A 16,039-nucleotide genomic window follows, 5' to 3' on the forward strand; every position below is an offset into this window, starting at 1 on the left:
TCGAGGTGAAGGGGAAAAGATTTAATAGGAATCTGAGGGGTAACTTTTTCACACAAAGGACGGTGGGTGAATGGAACGAGCTGCCAGAGGAGGTAGTTGAGGCTGGGATTATCCCAACGTTTAAGAAACAATTCGACAACAGATTTGCAGTCTGCAAGGTCCCACATATCGCAACCTGTATACACATCCTGCACAGCCACAATTTAGTTTATACAAGTTATACTTTACTTCTTAGTCTGCTACAAGAGATTATAAAATATAAACATAGTAATCTGCCAAAGGCACTGGACAATTTTATTTTAAATACCTACTATCTCAGATCGACATGCAGTGCTACTGGTGTACAAAGTCAACACCTCACATCTGATTCAGAGTACTCTGCTGAGAAGCTTCAGATTCAGAGCCCAACTATTACTTGGCCTTTGTGGTGCTTCAAGTTCACCACCGATTCTCCGACACCTTTGGTCCAGAGCCTTTCTGGATTATCTGATTTCACAAGTTATAGGGGTAGAATTAGGCCATTCGGCCCATCGAGTCTATTCCACCATTCAATCATGGCTGATCTCTGCCTCCCATTTTCCTGCCTTCTCCCCCATAACCTTTGACACCCACGTCTATCTCTGCCTTTAATTAATGTCCATTGACTTGGCCTCCACAGCCCACTGTGCCAATGGTCCACAGATTAGCTGCCCTCTGACTAAAGACCATCAGAGGTCATCCGCCCACTGTGGCCACACCATCAGAGGTCAAGGGCTCAGAGAGGGTTCCAGCAGTAGCGGACAGGAACGCCATGGCTGTTGGAGGACCGAGATACCGGCCCACAAAGTCGGCCTCGAACGTCCGCCATGAGAACGGATCTGCCGGCTCCAAACCAGGAAAGCGAGCGCCGGACATCGGAGGCAAATTAATCGGCCGCGGGAAGTCCCGATGAGGTTGAGCTCGGCCCGACCTAGGCGCAGATATTAAGGGGGACTTCCAGACGGGATTTCAAGTGTGCTCTCGTGATTTTGTCCAGATTAAAAAGAGGCGTCAGACCACCAGTTGCAGTACATAGAGAATAGCAGAGAGGAAACCTGCCTTGATTTTACTCAGTGTTGAAATACTCAGCCAGTCAGTCAGCATCTATGTGGTGCCATGTGGATGGCCATTCGGCATTTCTCCACCTATTTTCTTCCTACGTTTAATTTCAGAATTTCAACATCTGCAGTATTTTGCTTTTTTGGATTTCTGCCCAATTTTAATCGCTAACGTCAGCTTGGGAAAGCTGGAAAAGCTGACGGCAGGTGCATCACCCATAAATAGGGGTCCCAATTGAGATATGCTATGCTAGCAGTAATCTAACAGCCCTGTCCCACGGTACGAGTTCATTCCAAGAGCTCTCCCGAGTTTAAAAAAAATCTAACTCTTGGTAAGCACGGAGAATGAACGTAGCGGGTGCGTCGGAGCTCGGGGACGTCTCTTAGCGCTAACGGCAGGTACTCGGGAAGACTCGCTAACGGCAGGTACTCGGGAAGACTCGCTAATGGCAGGTAAGCTCGGGAAGACTCGTGAAGATTTTTCAACATGTTGAAAAATGTCCACGAGAGCCCCGAGTACCGACGAGCGGCCATTACCGTAAATCTCCGAGATCGAATCAGGGCAAACTCGGGGAGAGCTCTTGGAATGAACTCGTACAGTGGGACAGGGAGTTAAGGCAGCATGGAAATAGACCCTTCGGCCCTCAGAGTCTATGCTAACCATTGATGGACTCAATGGGCTGAAAGGTCTATTCCCATGCTGCATCTTCCAATTAATGTTGACAAATATGTTTAAAGTTTTTACCAAATATTGTCATATAAAAATGTCATATTTAAACATTGTCATATTTTTTTAAAAAACACAACATTTCTGCAATTAGCATGGGAAGTCACAACTCACCACCCGACAGATACGTTTCACATCCTCCGTGAATTTGTCACTGTATTCCTCTTCCTGATGCTGCACTCGCTTCTCCACCTCTTCCCGCTTCACCCTCTCCTTCCGAGCTCGGAACGGTGAATGTCCAGCGGTCATCTCGTAGATCAGGCATCCCAGTCCCCACCAGTCGGGACTCACTGTGTACTGCTCGTTGTTTATCACCTCGGGAGCTGAAAACGGGAGGGTGGGACAATTTGAACCACCGAGGCACACAGCACAGAAACACGCTCTCCGACCCGACTTGCCCCAGCTAACCAAGATGCCCCAACGGCACTCGTCCCACCTGCCCTATGTTTGACCCACATTCCTCGAAACCTTTCATAAGATCAGAAGTGATAGGAGCAGAATTAGGCCATTCGGCCCATCGAGTCTGCTCCGCCATTCAATCATGGCTGATGTGTCCCTCCTTCCTAGAAACATACAAACATAGAAAATAAGTGCAGGAGTAGGCCATTCGGCCCTTCGAGCCTGCACCACCATTCATTGTGATCATTGCTGATCACCCAACACAGTATAGAAACATAGAAATTAGGTGCAGGAGTAGGCCATTCGGCCCTTCGAGCCTGCACCACCATTCAATATGATCATGGCTGATCATCCAACTCAGTATCCTGTACCTTCCTTCTCTCCATACCCCCTGATCCCTTTAGCCACAAGAGCCACATTTAACTCCATCTTAAATATAGCCAATGAACTGGCCTCAACTACTTTCTGTGGCAGAGAATTCCAGAGATTCACCACTCTCTGTATGAACTTTTCTTTTAATCATCTCTGTCCTAAAAGATTTGCCTCTTATCCTTAAACTGTGACCTCTTGTCCTGGACTTCCCCAACATCGGGAACAATCTTCTTGCATCTAGCCTGTCCAACCCCTTAAGAATTTTGTAAGTTTCTATAAGATCCCCCCTCAATCTTCTACATTCTAGCGAGTACAAGCCGAGTCTATCCAGTCTCCTAACCCCATTCTCCTGCGGAGGAAATGGATAGTCCACATTTCGGGTCGGGACCCCTCTTTAGACTAAAAACAGTTTGAATCCGTCTCCAAATAACGCCTCATATTTCCAAGCAAGAAATTCAGCCATGGTGCAGCTGCATAGTACTTGAGACCTACTGACTCATTCGTTCTAAGGACATAACTGCTGGATTTAATCTAAATATTTAAATCATCTAGCTCTTACTGGGAAAGGAAAGTCAACACTGCTTATAAACAAATCTCTTAAAAACTTCAGCACAGTGTATAAACTCTGCAATGGAACCTATTACGTGGAAATGCCACAGAAGGCCAAGTCAAGGGATATTTTTAAGGCAGAGATAGACAGAGTACGGGTGTCAGGGTGTTATGGGGAGAAGGCAGGAGAATGGGGGTTGAGCGGGAAAGATAGATCAGCCATGTTGAATGGCGGAGTAGACTTGATGGGCCGAATGGCCTAATTCTGCTCCTATCACCGATGAATGGATGAACTTGTGAAATCAGTCATGTGCTTTTGATGATATTCCTTACAATGCCGTGGAGGTCTGGTTCACAATAGCGAGGGCTTTCTTGTGTGTTTACCAACTTATGAAAGGTACAAATGACTCAGCCATGCCAGCCGCTGAGCACAAAGGCTTGTTTATAGAGAAGTACAACTCGGGATTAGAGGACTAAGCCCGCTCACCCATGTACCCGACGGTACCGACACGCCCCCGAATCTTCTCTCCCTCTGGTATCGCCACCGCCAGCCCCAAATCCGACAAGCGAATGTGACCTGTTGCAAGAGGGAAAAATGGAAACCTAACGTTACTCCGACACTTGGAGATTCAGCCAGTTCATGAAGTCAAGTTACATGTCAAGTCACATTTATTTATATAGCACATTTAATAAACAACTCTCGTTGGCCAAAGTACTTTACATTTGTTGTAAGAATAGTCTAAACAAACAAACTACATACATATATACATATAGCCCTCGCTCAGTGGACGTCAGGAAAGGCTTGGGAGTATAGATACGTTTTTAGTCTTGACTTAAAGGAGTCGATGGAGGGGGCTGTTCGTTCTGATGGGAAGGGGATGATGCTGTTCCACAGTCTAGGAGCTGCAACCGCAAAGGCGCGGTTGGGTCGCCCCTAAGCTTATGCCCAGACCGCGGGATGTTCAGCAGCCCCAAGTCGACCGATCTGAGGGACCTGGAGGTGGAGTGGTGGGTGAGAAGACTTTTAATGTAGGAGGGGGAAAGCATGTTAAGTTCATCAAATGTGGGGGCGCCGAGAACGAAGGGGGGGGGGGGACGCCGCCTCTGTAGGGGCCCCCAGAGAACAAAGAGGGGCTAGACGAGGCGCCGCGTACGGCACCAGATCAAACGGTTCGATTAACTTCATCTAACTTTGTCGGCACAAGAAACGTGGCGAATCTTGTGCACAGCCTAGATGAGGTATGCTGGATAAATTTACCGAGTTGTATCAGCAAAACAAAAGCATTTCACTGGACCTAGGTACATGTATCATTGAACCATTGTCTCCATATGAGCATATTGGTGCCCAGCTGTAACTTGACTTGGGAGTTATAGAACCACAAAGCATGCAAAGAGACCCTTCAGCCCACAGAGTTCCTCCTGACCATCAGGCACCATTTACATGAATATACCAGCTTAAATCCCATTTTATTCTGTCCATATTCCATGTCTCACCTACATTCTAGAAGTGATTTTTAGCGGTCAATTAGACAATCAAATGACAGGTTTGATCCTGAGCTCGGGTGCTGTCGGTGTGGTGTTTGCACGTTCATCCTGTGACCCAGTGGATTTCTACCACGTGCTCCGGTTTCCCCCCACATCACAAAGACATACAGGATTGTAAGTTAATTGGCTTCGGTAAAACTATAAATTGTCCCCAGTGTGTGGGTTAGAGCAAATGTTTGCGAGATTTCAGGTCAGCACGGACTCGATGGACCGAAGGGCCTGTTTCCATGCTGTATCGTTAACATAAACTAAGCTGAATGGAATATCTGGTGTTAGGATCACTGTTTAAGATTAACAGGCTGTCCACGTAAGAGTCAAAAGAAGGGTAGGCGACGTTTTGAGTCAGGACCCTTCTTCAGTCTGAAGGGTCCCAACCCGAAACTTCACCTACCTAGGTTTTCCTGAGATGCTGCCTGACCCACTGAGCTACTCCGGCACACTGTGTCATCTTTTGGTAACCAGCATTTGCTGTTCCTTGCTTCTACACTTAAGAGGCAAAACTGTTTCTCTTAAATATTCGAGTGTCTTTGGAACTTTCTTCCTGAAAGAGCAGTGTTAGCGCGTCTTTGAAAGGATACTGGGGATAAGGGGAGCATGGAGTTGAGAATACGGGCAGATCAGCCATGATCTTATTAAATGGCAGGGCAGTCTTGAAGGCTGGGTCGCCTATTCCTGCATGTAATTCCTATAGAGACATGAGCCTGTGCCAATATTTATCTCATGTCCAACACAATTAAAACATGTTATTTTGCCATGATCTCATTTCTATTTGCGGAAGCTTATTGTTTGAAAATCTGCTTCGACAGATTCGATAAATTACAGTAACAACACTGTTAAAGGAAGTGCTCGAGTCAGGTGTAATACCAATGTTTAAGAGGCATTCGGACAGGAACATGGCCTGTAAAGGTTTAGTGGGATATTGGCCAAATTCGGGCAAATAGGATTCGGCTAGATGGATCATCTTGGCTAGCATGGATGAGCTGGGCCGAAGGCCGTAGCTGGGCGGTTCACCAGACTGATTCCTGGGATGTCAGGACTGTCTTATGAAGAAAGACTGGATAGACTTGGTTTATACTCTCTAGAATTTAGAAGATTGAGAGGGGATCTTATAGAAACTTACAAAATTCTTAAGGGGTTGGACAGGCTAGATGCAGGAAGATTGTTCCCGATGTTAGGGAAGTCCAGGACAAGGGGTCACAGCTTAAGGATAAAGGGGAAATCCTTTAAAACCGAGATGAGAAGAACTTTTTTTCACGCAGAGAGTGGTGAATCTCTGGAATTCTCTGCCACAGAGGGTAGTTGAGGCCAGTTCATTGGCTATATTTAAGAGGGAGTTAGATGTGGCCCTTGTGGCTAAGGGGATCAGGGGGTATGGAGAGAAGGCAGGTACGGGATACTGAGTTGGATGATCAGGCATGATCATATTGAATGGCGGTGCAGGCTCGAAGGGCCGAATGGCCTACTCCTGCACCTAATTTCTATGTTTCTATTTTTCTATGAAGGGCCCGTTTCTGTGCTGAATGACTCAATGGCATCTAAAAAACTGAATTGACTAGAAATGTTTTAGCATGAAATGAGACTCCATCCATGCTATTCCTTCCATTCTTTTCACTGTAACAGATGGGTGGAGCAATGTATCCAATGCCAGAATTAATTTTGAAGAAAGGTGGCAGGAATTGTGAGGAAAAGATCAGGTAGGCGCTCCATTATCTTAGTGTAATACAGTGTGGAAACAGGGCATTTCCTGCAAATATTTTATAAGAATTATTCTCATGCCATATTTTTTTATCGATAAGACAATCCTTAGCACAAAATTGAATTGAATAATACAGCTCGGAAGCAGCGCCTTTGGTTCACCAGCTCCGCACTAACATTCACGCCTGTTCACACTAGTTCCACCTTATCCCACTTTCACATTCACACCAATGGCAGATTACAAAGACCAATACAAACACGCACGTGGGAGGAAACTGGAGCATTCGGAGGAAACCCACATGGTCACAAACGAGAACGTACAAACTCCACACAGACAGAATCCCGAGGTCTGGATTGAACCTGGGTCTAAGGTACTTTGAGGCAACAGCTCTGCCATCGTGCCACCAAAGCCAACATCAATAATATCATTGCATAGCCATTGTTATAGGATCATAGAGTCTTACAGCATAGAAACAGTCCCTTGGTCCCAATGCCCACACAGTGGCTAACATGTCCCATCTACACTAGTCCCATGCATTTTGCCCATATCCCTCTAAACCTGGCCAACCCATGTTGGTTGTTGTATTAGATGACCAATCTAAGACTGGATGCTTTGGGCTAATGAGAAGCCAACACTAGCCATGGTCATTAAGCAGTCACCCAACCAGAGGAGCTCACAGCTAGTCCCGGAGACCAGGTGAAATACCCACCATTGTCATCGAGGAGGATGTTCTCCGGCTTCAAATCCCTGCGGAGAGAAATAGCAAAGAGAAACATGAGATGAAGCCACACAATTCACCTCACCCTGCCATAGTCTCGATAGTGAAGTTCCGCTCAGCTCCACTTTAGCATAGAAACATAGAAAATAAGTGAAGGAGTAGGCCATCTGGTTCCTTTGAGCCAGCACCGCCATTCAATATGGACTGATCATCCAAAATCAGTGTCCCGTTCCTGCTTTCTCCCCATATCCCTTGATTCCATTAGCCCCAAGAGCTAAATCTTTTTCTCACCGAGCTTCTTCCCGGCGGCTGTCACTCTACTCAACAACGTACCTCGGTGACTGCCAATCACCACCCCCCCCCCCCCCCCGGACACTTATTATTATTTATTCAAATCATTTGCTATGTCGCTCTTCCAGGGAGATGCTAAATGCTTATCGTTGTCTCTGTACTGTACACTGACAATGACAATGACAATTAAAATTGAATCTGAATCTGAATCTGAGTGTGGAATTCTCTGCCTCAGAGGGCGGTGGAGGCCGGTTCTCTGGATGCTTTCAAGAGAGAGCTAGATAGGGCTCTTAAAAATAGCGGAGTCAGGGGATATGGGAAGAAGGCAGGAACGGGGTACTGATTGGGGATGATCAGCCATGATCACATTGAATGGCGGTGCTGGCTCGAAGGGCCGAATGGCCTACTCCTGCACCTATTGTCTATCTCTCTCTTGAAAACATCCAGTGAATTGGCCTCCACTACCTTCTGTGGCATGGAATTCCACAGAATCACAACTCTCTGGGTGAAAAGTTTTTCCTCATCTTGGTCCTGAACCACAGGACTGTGATGAGGATTCACCGCAGTCTCGGACATCAAACCCATTTAATGCCCATCCTCAAGGGTCTCAGTGACGAGCTGGAGTAGCTTGGGGCAATAAAAAACGGAACCTTGGAAGAACTCAGCAGGTAAAGCAGCATCTGTGGAGGCGAATAGTGTGGATAGAGTGGATGTGGAGTGCACGTTTACACTCGAGGGAGAGTCCAGGACTAGAGGTCACAGCCTCAGAATTAAAGGACATCCCTTTAGGGAGGAAATGAGGAGGAATTTCTTTAGAAACATAGAAAATAGGTGCAGGAGGAGGCCATTTGGCCCTTAGAGCCAGCACCGCCATTCATTGTGATCATGGCTGATTGTCCCCTATCAATAACCCGTGCCTGCCTTCTCCTCATATCCCTTGACTCTTCTAGCCCCTAGAGCTCTATCTAACTATCTCTTAAATCCATCCAGTGACTTGGCCTCCACTGCCCTCTGTGGCAGGGAATTCCACAAATTCACAACTCTCTGGGTGAAAAAGTTTTTTTCTCACCTCAGTCTTAAATGACCTCCCCTTTATTCTAAGACCGTGGCCCCTGGTTCTGGACTCGCCCAACATTGGGAACATTTTTCCTTTAGTCAGAGGGTGGTGAATCTGTGGAATTCATTGCCACGGACGGCTGTGGAGGCCAAGTCAATGGATATTTTCACAGCATAGATAGATAGATTCTTGATTAGTACGGGTGTCTGGGGTTATGGGGAGAAGGCAGGAGAATGGGGCAGGAAGGGAGATATAGATCAGCCATGATAGAATGGCGAAGTAGACTTGAAGGGCCGAACGGCCTAATTCTGCTCCTATCACTTATGACCTTATGAGGCAAAAAGATGTACGTCGACCTTTCGGGTCACGACTTTGCATGATGCTTTTTCTGCAGAGGTCTTTGGAAGGTTCTGCTTTTTTGTTCCATGTTGCAGCATTTGTAATCTCTTTAATCTGTCGGCATAGTTCGGAGTTTGGCTCGTGTTGGAATGTATTTAATTAAATCACACTTTCAATCACAGGGGAGCTGCTGACAGGAGGTTTTTTGTTTCCATTCGAGTTACCTTGCCGTGTTTTACAGTTCTCAAGTGTGGCTTAAGTGGGACTCTGTTGAAATACAAATACACTTCTTATCCTGTTAAGTTATTGTTTTTTCAGCCTTTATCAGCAGATCTACTGGCTCCCAGGCGAGGCAGCCCTGGTGAAAGGGGCTCCGAGAAGCAATGACAATGTTGGCCCTTTAACTGTGTTTGAGTCATGCCTTTGCACAACTAGAAACCATAACAGGGCCAAAATTAGTGGCCTGAAAAGGAACAAGAAGTCAACGATACTGCAAGCTTTCAGTATGGTCTTTTTTTAGTTTAGAAATACATCATGAACAAGCTCTTCCCAAACTGCCAGCTTAGTTTTATAGGTTCGAGATACAGCATGGAAACATAGAAAATAGGTGCAGGAGTAGGCCATTCGGCCCTTCGAGCCTGCACCGCCATTCAATATGAGCATGGCTGATCATCTAACTCAGTATCCTGTACCTGCCTTCTCTCCATACCCCCTGATCCCTTTAGCCACAAGGGCCACATCTAACTCCCTCTTAAATATAGCCAATGAACTGTGGCCTCAACTGCCTTCTATGGCAGAGAATTCCAGAGATTCACCACTCTCTGTGTGAAAAATGTTTTCCTCATCTCGGTGCTAAAAGATTTCCCCCTTATCCTTAAACTGTGTGACCCCTTGTTCTGGACTTCCCCAACATCGGGAACAATCTTCCTGCATCTAGCCTGTCCAACCCCCTTAAGAATTTTGTAAGTTTCAATAAGAAAGATGCTCTTTGACCCACGGAGTCCAGGCCGACCATTGATCAGCCGTTCACACCAGTTCTATGAGTGTGCTGAGATGCTGCTGGAACCATTGAATTAATTCTGTGTATTTTTTTTTTAGAAACCAGCATCTGCAGTTCCTCGTTTCTACTCACGAGTTCTATGTTACGTTGCTTTATCATCCACTCTCTCCACACCGGTGGCTCTTTATTGTGGCGAATTGACCTACAAACTCACACGTCTTTGGGATGTGGGAGGAAACCGGAGCACCCAGAGGAAACCCACGTGTTCACAGGGAGAACGTGCAAACTCCACACAGACAGCACCCGAGGTCAGGATCGAATCCGGGTGTCTGGTGCTGTGAGGCAGCAGCTCTACCCGCTGCGCCATTGTGCCGCTCAATTTGATGTGTGCTGCATTTTCATTTCATTATGCATACATCAGCTTATGCTCTCGAGTGAATTTGGACCCGACCTCCCATCCCCCCTAACATTCAATTTAAAAAATCCCCACAAAATTACTGCGAAATTCATTGGGGCATTTAAGGATGGCAGAATATTGTGTGTGTTCACACAGAATCTCAAGAGCTCTGTTATATTATCTTGTTTAATACTAGTGCTGCCCTTCAGTGGATGACACTGCCTTCCGAGCTTTGTTTTGACATCAGTTGCAAACCTTGGCTCCTCTCTGCAACGAGTCAAAGGCAGATAACCTCAAATGAGAGGTCACCTCATACACAGTGTGTCCAATGTGGGAACAGAATGACTTTCCCCCCTAATATCTGAGAGGCTTTAGCCTATGATAAACCAGGCATGATTTAGATTTTAGAGTTACAGCGTGGAAACAGGCCGGTCGACCCATCGAGTCCACCTTGTACACTATTGTCCTAGACACTGGGACCAATTTTACAAATTTACAACAAAGTCAATTAACCAACAATTAACCTGTACGGCTTTGGAGTGTGGGAGGAAACCGGAGCGAGTCTTCCTGCGTACCTGCCGTCAGCGTTACGAGCCGCTAAGAGACGTCCCCGAGCTCCGACGTACCCGCAACGAAATGCATACGATATTCTCCATGCTTACCACAAGTTTGATTTTTTTTTTAAACTCGGGAGAGCTCTTGGAATGGACTCGTACTGTGGGACAGGGCCATAAGTAAATCACACAAATGTCAATGTGAATGGTAAGCAACCTCACACCCTCTAGAGTTGCACAATCGCAATGTAATTGCAATGTCCAGGTAGATGACACTGGTCACACAGTGGTAAGACTTGTACTATTGTGACCATGAGATGGTGGAACTGCACTTGGACAAGCCAAGGGGTGGTGTCCACATTCCATTTACAATAGAGCCACTAAATTGCCAGAGAAACCACAAAGCACCGCACACCAGACAGGTACAGTTAAAAAAGTATTTAAAGGAACGAAGGGCTAATTAGCCAGAACGGGTTTTTTAACCAACAGACCATCAAGTTTTGATGTTGGTTCTCACAGGAAGCCATTAAAGATACCATTGTGGGAGGGGACGGCTTTCTTAGTTATGTTTGGCTATGAACCATCTTGTTCTGTCGAACGGGGAGAAGATTAGGACTTGTTTTATGAGTCGCAATCATTTAGCCTTTTAATACAACAATTGTGTTCCTTTCAAGACATCAGATTACAGAAAGCCAGACTACAATTAGCCATATTTTCTTCACTTACTTTTGCAGGGAAATTGGCCAAGTATCTTATCTGATGCTCAGTAGAGGAAAATGGTGATTTAAATTTCCTCTTGTTTAATGTTCCGTTGGAAAATCAGGCTAATGATCGCAAAATAGCACTCAACTTGGCTCAAAGCAATTAGCTCCAGTTAATCGCCAACTACTGTTGGTAACATTGAACTCTAAACCTCCTGACTAGATACCCAACGGCCACTTTAAACTGATAGCAATCACAAGTTAGGGTGGCACGGTGGCGCAGCGGTAGAGTTGCTGCCTTACAGCGCTTGAGAAACCCAGGTTCAATCCCGACCTGCCTGTACAGAGTTTGTACCTTCTCCCCGTCACCTGCGTGGGTTTTCTCTGAGATCTTCGGTTTCCTCCCACACTCCAAAGACGTACAGGCATATAGGTAAATTGGCTTGGTGAGTGTGAAAATTGTCACTAGTGTGTGTCGGAGAGTGTTAATATGTGGGGATCGCTGGTCGGCGCGGACCCAGTGGGCTGGAGGGCCTGTTTCCGCGCTGTATCTCTAAACTAAACAAGTGATTATGAATGAAGTACAAGCAGATGAGGAACATTTATGCTATCTGATGAGGCAATAGTTTGAATCTCATCGCCCGACTTGTTCCTCTAATCAGCAACAACGATGAGTCGGCCTATCGGGAGGAGGTCCAGCTCCTAGCAGCATGGTGCGCTGACAACAACCTGGCCCTTAACTCCAAGAAGACCAAGGAGCTCATTGTAGACTTCAGGAAGTCTAGGGGCGGCACGCACACCCCATCCACAACAACGGGACGGAGGTGGAACGTGTTTCCAGCTTCAGGTTCCTGGGGGGTCAACATCTCCGATGACCTCTCTTGGACCCACAATACCTCAACTCTGGTCAAGAAGGCTCACCAGCGTCTCTTCTTCCCGAGGAGACTGAAGAAGGTCCATCTGTCTCCTCAGATTCTGGTGAACTTCTACCGCTGCACCATCGAGAGCATCCTTACCAACTGTATCACAGTATGGTATGGCAACTGCTCTGTCTCCGACCAGAAGGCATTGCAGAGAGTGGTGAAAATTGCCCAACGCATCACCGGTTCCTCACTCCCCTCCCCTCACTGAATCTGTCAGCATCACCAAGGACTGCTCTCACCCCAACCACGGACTGTTTACCCACCTACCATCCGGGAGGCGCTACAGGTCTCTCCGTTTCCCACAGGAAAAACACTATGACTGTATGCATGTAAATAGATTTATTTATTGAAATCATATTCTATGTCGCTCTTCCAGGGAAATGCTAACTGCATTTCGTTGTCTCTGTACTATACACTGACAATGACAATTAAAGTTGAATTTGTATCTAATCTCTAAACCCCTGTCCAAACAGTGGCCGTCAAAGATCTCAATGGGTGATAGCAAACAAATCACTTTCCACATTAACGCGTGTCTCAAAGATCAGAGTGGTCCAAAGGGAATGATTCACAGCTAGCTTACAAATGGTCCCCAAGTTGAGGCCACAAGTGATTTACAAAAGAAAACAGTTTTGTTTTGTTGATTGTCACGTGTACTGAGGTACAGTGAAAAGCCTTTTTTGTTGTTGCATGCTCTTCATAAGTGTAAAGACTGCACATGATTGAAATCAAGACACAGTGTTAGATACAGCACAGGAAATAACATATAGAGCAAGACGAAGTTCACTATTGAGTCTTCTATACAACATTGCCTTGCTCTCTCTACACACACTAATTATCAGCTAGAGAAAACAAGGCTATGATGAAAAAGTGATGAAAGTAGATACAGATATTAAAACAAGAGTTTATTGTTATAAGCCCATAAGTGATAGGAGAAGAATTAGGCCATTCGGCCCATCAAATCTACTCCGCCATTCAATCAATGCTGATCCATCTCTCCCTCCTAACCCCATTCTCCTGCCATCTCCCCATAACCCCCGACACCCGTACTAATGAAGAATGTATCCATCTCTGCCGTAAACATATCCATTGATTTGGCCTCCACAGATTCACCACCCTCTGACTAAAGAAATTTCTCCTCACCTTCTTTCTAAAGGATCGTCCTTTAATTATGAGGCTGTGACCTCTAATCCTAGACTCTCCCACTGGTGGAAACATCCTCTCCACATCCACTCTATCCAGGCCTTTCATTATTCGTTCTTAACGTGAAAGTTCTTGAACGCTGTGGCTGTCCAGCGAGCTTGATCGTTTAAATTCACAAGTGCACATGGTTTGTGGTTTGGGAGTTTGCACAGGGATTGGAAGCACACTTACCGATATGCAATACCTTCCCGGTGGAGGTGAGCCAGGCCACAGCAGATTTCAGCCGTGTAAAATATAACACGTTCCTCCTCAAAGCCTGGGTCGCCCATGCTGTAGATGTGGAACTTCAAGTCCCCTCCGTTCATAATGGTGAGAACCAAACACAGTGCATCTTTAGTTTCGTAGGCATAAGCTAGGCTGACCTGGGAATCGAAGCACAGAGAGTTGAAACCTTACGAGTGGCCGTGAACAAGACAAGAATGGTAGGTAGACAAAAATGCTGGAGAAACTCAGCGGGTGCAGCAGCATCTATGGAGCGAAGGAAATAGGCAACGTTTCGGGCCGAAACCCGGAAGGGTTTCGGCCCGAAACGTTGCCTATTTCCTTCAGTCTGAAGAAGGGTTTCGGCCCAAAATGTTGCCTATCTCCTTCGCCCCATAGATGCTGCTGCACCCGCTGAGTTTCTCCAGCATTTTTTGTGTACCAGTAAATACACACACCTGGATAATAATGCATTTTGCTCCAAATCTGAGGAAGGACATTATTGCCATGAGGGAGTGCAGCACCAGCTCGGGAAGGACCCTTCTGCAGAAAGACTGATCGACTTGCCGATTTCCTTCGCTCTAGAATTAGGAGATGAGAGGGGATCTTATAGAAACTTACAAAATTCTTAAGGGGTTGGACTGATGCAGGAAGATTGTTCTCGATGTTGGGGAAGTCCAGGACAAGGGGTCACAGCTTTTGTCTAAGGGGGAAATCCTTTAAAAACCGAGATTTTTTTCACACAGAGAGTGGTGAATCAACTCTCTGCAGTTGAGGCCAGCTCATTGGCTTCTTAGAGAGGGAGATAATGTGGCCCTTGTGGCCAAGAATGGGTGTTACTGAGTTGGATGATCAGCCATGATCATTTGAATGGCAGTGCATGCTGGAATCTTCCTGCACAAAACTATGTTTCTACTATAATAATGCCTGAAACATTTGAATGAAGCTCAAACCCTTCTGCGGGATCAGCCTATTTCCTTCGCTCCAGTGCTGCAACCGCTGAGTTTCTCCAGCACTTTTGTCTACCTTCGATTTTCCAGCATCTGCAAGACAAGAATGGGTGTTTGGTGACACAATGATCTGCAGATGCTGGAATCTTGAGCAAAACACAAAGTGCCTGAAGAACTCAGCGGGTCAGGTAGAATCAGTGGAAGGGATGAACAGATGACATGTTAGGTCCGGGCTCCTTCTTCAGACTGATGGAGCAGGGGTGGGAATGCTGGAAGAAAATTTCAAGGGTAGGACAGAGAGCGCAAGTGATAAGTGGATACATTTGAGGGGAGGGTTGACGGCAAATGGCTGGAGTAAGTGACAAAGGCTGGGAGTTTAGTGTGTACAAACTTGTATCCAAGCATGCAAAACAGACCATGCATTGCAATCAAACCGTTCCTCCCTTGTGAATTAGTTTAGAGATACAGCGTGGAAACTGTCTCTAACTCCCCCAAGTCCATGCCGACCACCAATCACCCATACACTAGTTCTATGGTTAATTTCTTTAGAGGTACAGCATGGAAACAGGCCCTTCGGCCCACCAAGTCCATACCGACCAGCAATCAGCCATACACTAGTTGTATCCTAAACTCTAGGGGCAATTGGCAGATGCCAATTCACCTATAAATCTACACATCTTTGGGATGTGGGAGGAAACCCATTTGGTCAGAGTAAGAACATGCAAGCTCCACACAGACAGCACCCAAGGTCAGGACCGAAGCCCAGGTCTCTGGCGCTGTGAGGAAGCAACTCTACCACTGAGCCACCCAACAGGCAGAAACCTCCATGATCCTGGAATAACTGAGACAATCTGTGTCAAACTCACGATAAATGCACTTTAAGCAGTGATACATCAACACTTAATTCAGTACCTTAAGCTACTTGAGGAGTTTCTAATTCTGAATCATTTATTGATCAATTATAATCCAATGAGCAGTGGATACTTACTACAAATCTGCTATTTACTTTTTCTAATATTTGTTTTTCATTTAATGCCATCGTCTCTCCTTTCCTTTTCTTGATTCTCTTCTTCTCCAGCTTCTTACACGCGTACATTTTCCCCGTTGCTCTCACTTGACACGCACAGACCTGAAAGAGCAAGGAGTCAATAGATTCAGATTCAGATTCAATTTTAATTGTCATTGTCAGTGTACAGTACAGAGACAACGAAATGCATTTAGCATCTCCCTGGAAGAGCGACATAGCAAACGATTTGAATTTTAAAAAAAAAAGAAGTGTCCGGGGGGGGGGGGGGGTGATTGGCAGTCACCGAGGTACGTTGTTGAGTAGAGTGACAGCCGCCG

At 46.1% G+C, this 16,039-nt stretch overlaps 1 protein-coding gene across 1 annotated transcript in view; it reads right to left on the reverse strand.

Annotated features, from left to right (window-relative positions):
- Positions 1 to 16,039, reverse strand: part of LOC129713318 (G protein-coupled receptor kinase 5-like) — an 84,333-nt gene that overhangs the window by 9,897 nt on the left and 58,397 nt on the right. The window contains exons 8-12 of the mRNA XM_055662291.1: positions 15,684 to 15,824; positions 13,716 to 13,906; positions 7,074 to 7,111; positions 3,611 to 3,700; positions 1,918 to 2,126 (exon numbers count right to left, since the gene is read on the reverse strand). Coding sequence (XP_055518266.1) covers positions 1,918 to 2,126; positions 3,611 to 3,700; positions 7,074 to 7,111; positions 13,716 to 13,906; positions 15,684 to 15,824 — 669 coding nt within the window. The remainder of the gene's footprint in view (positions 1 to 1,917; positions 2,127 to 3,610; positions 3,701 to 7,073; positions 7,112 to 13,715; positions 13,907 to 15,683; positions 15,825 to 16,039) is intronic.

The sequence above is a fragment of the Leucoraja erinacea genome, chromosome 35, assembly GCF_028641065.1.
Source record: "Leucoraja erinacea ecotype New England chromosome 35, Leri_hhj_1, whole genome shotgun sequence".
NCBI classification, from domain to species: Eukaryota; Metazoa; Chordata; class Chondrichthyes; order Rajiformes; family Rajidae; genus Leucoraja; species Leucoraja erinaceus.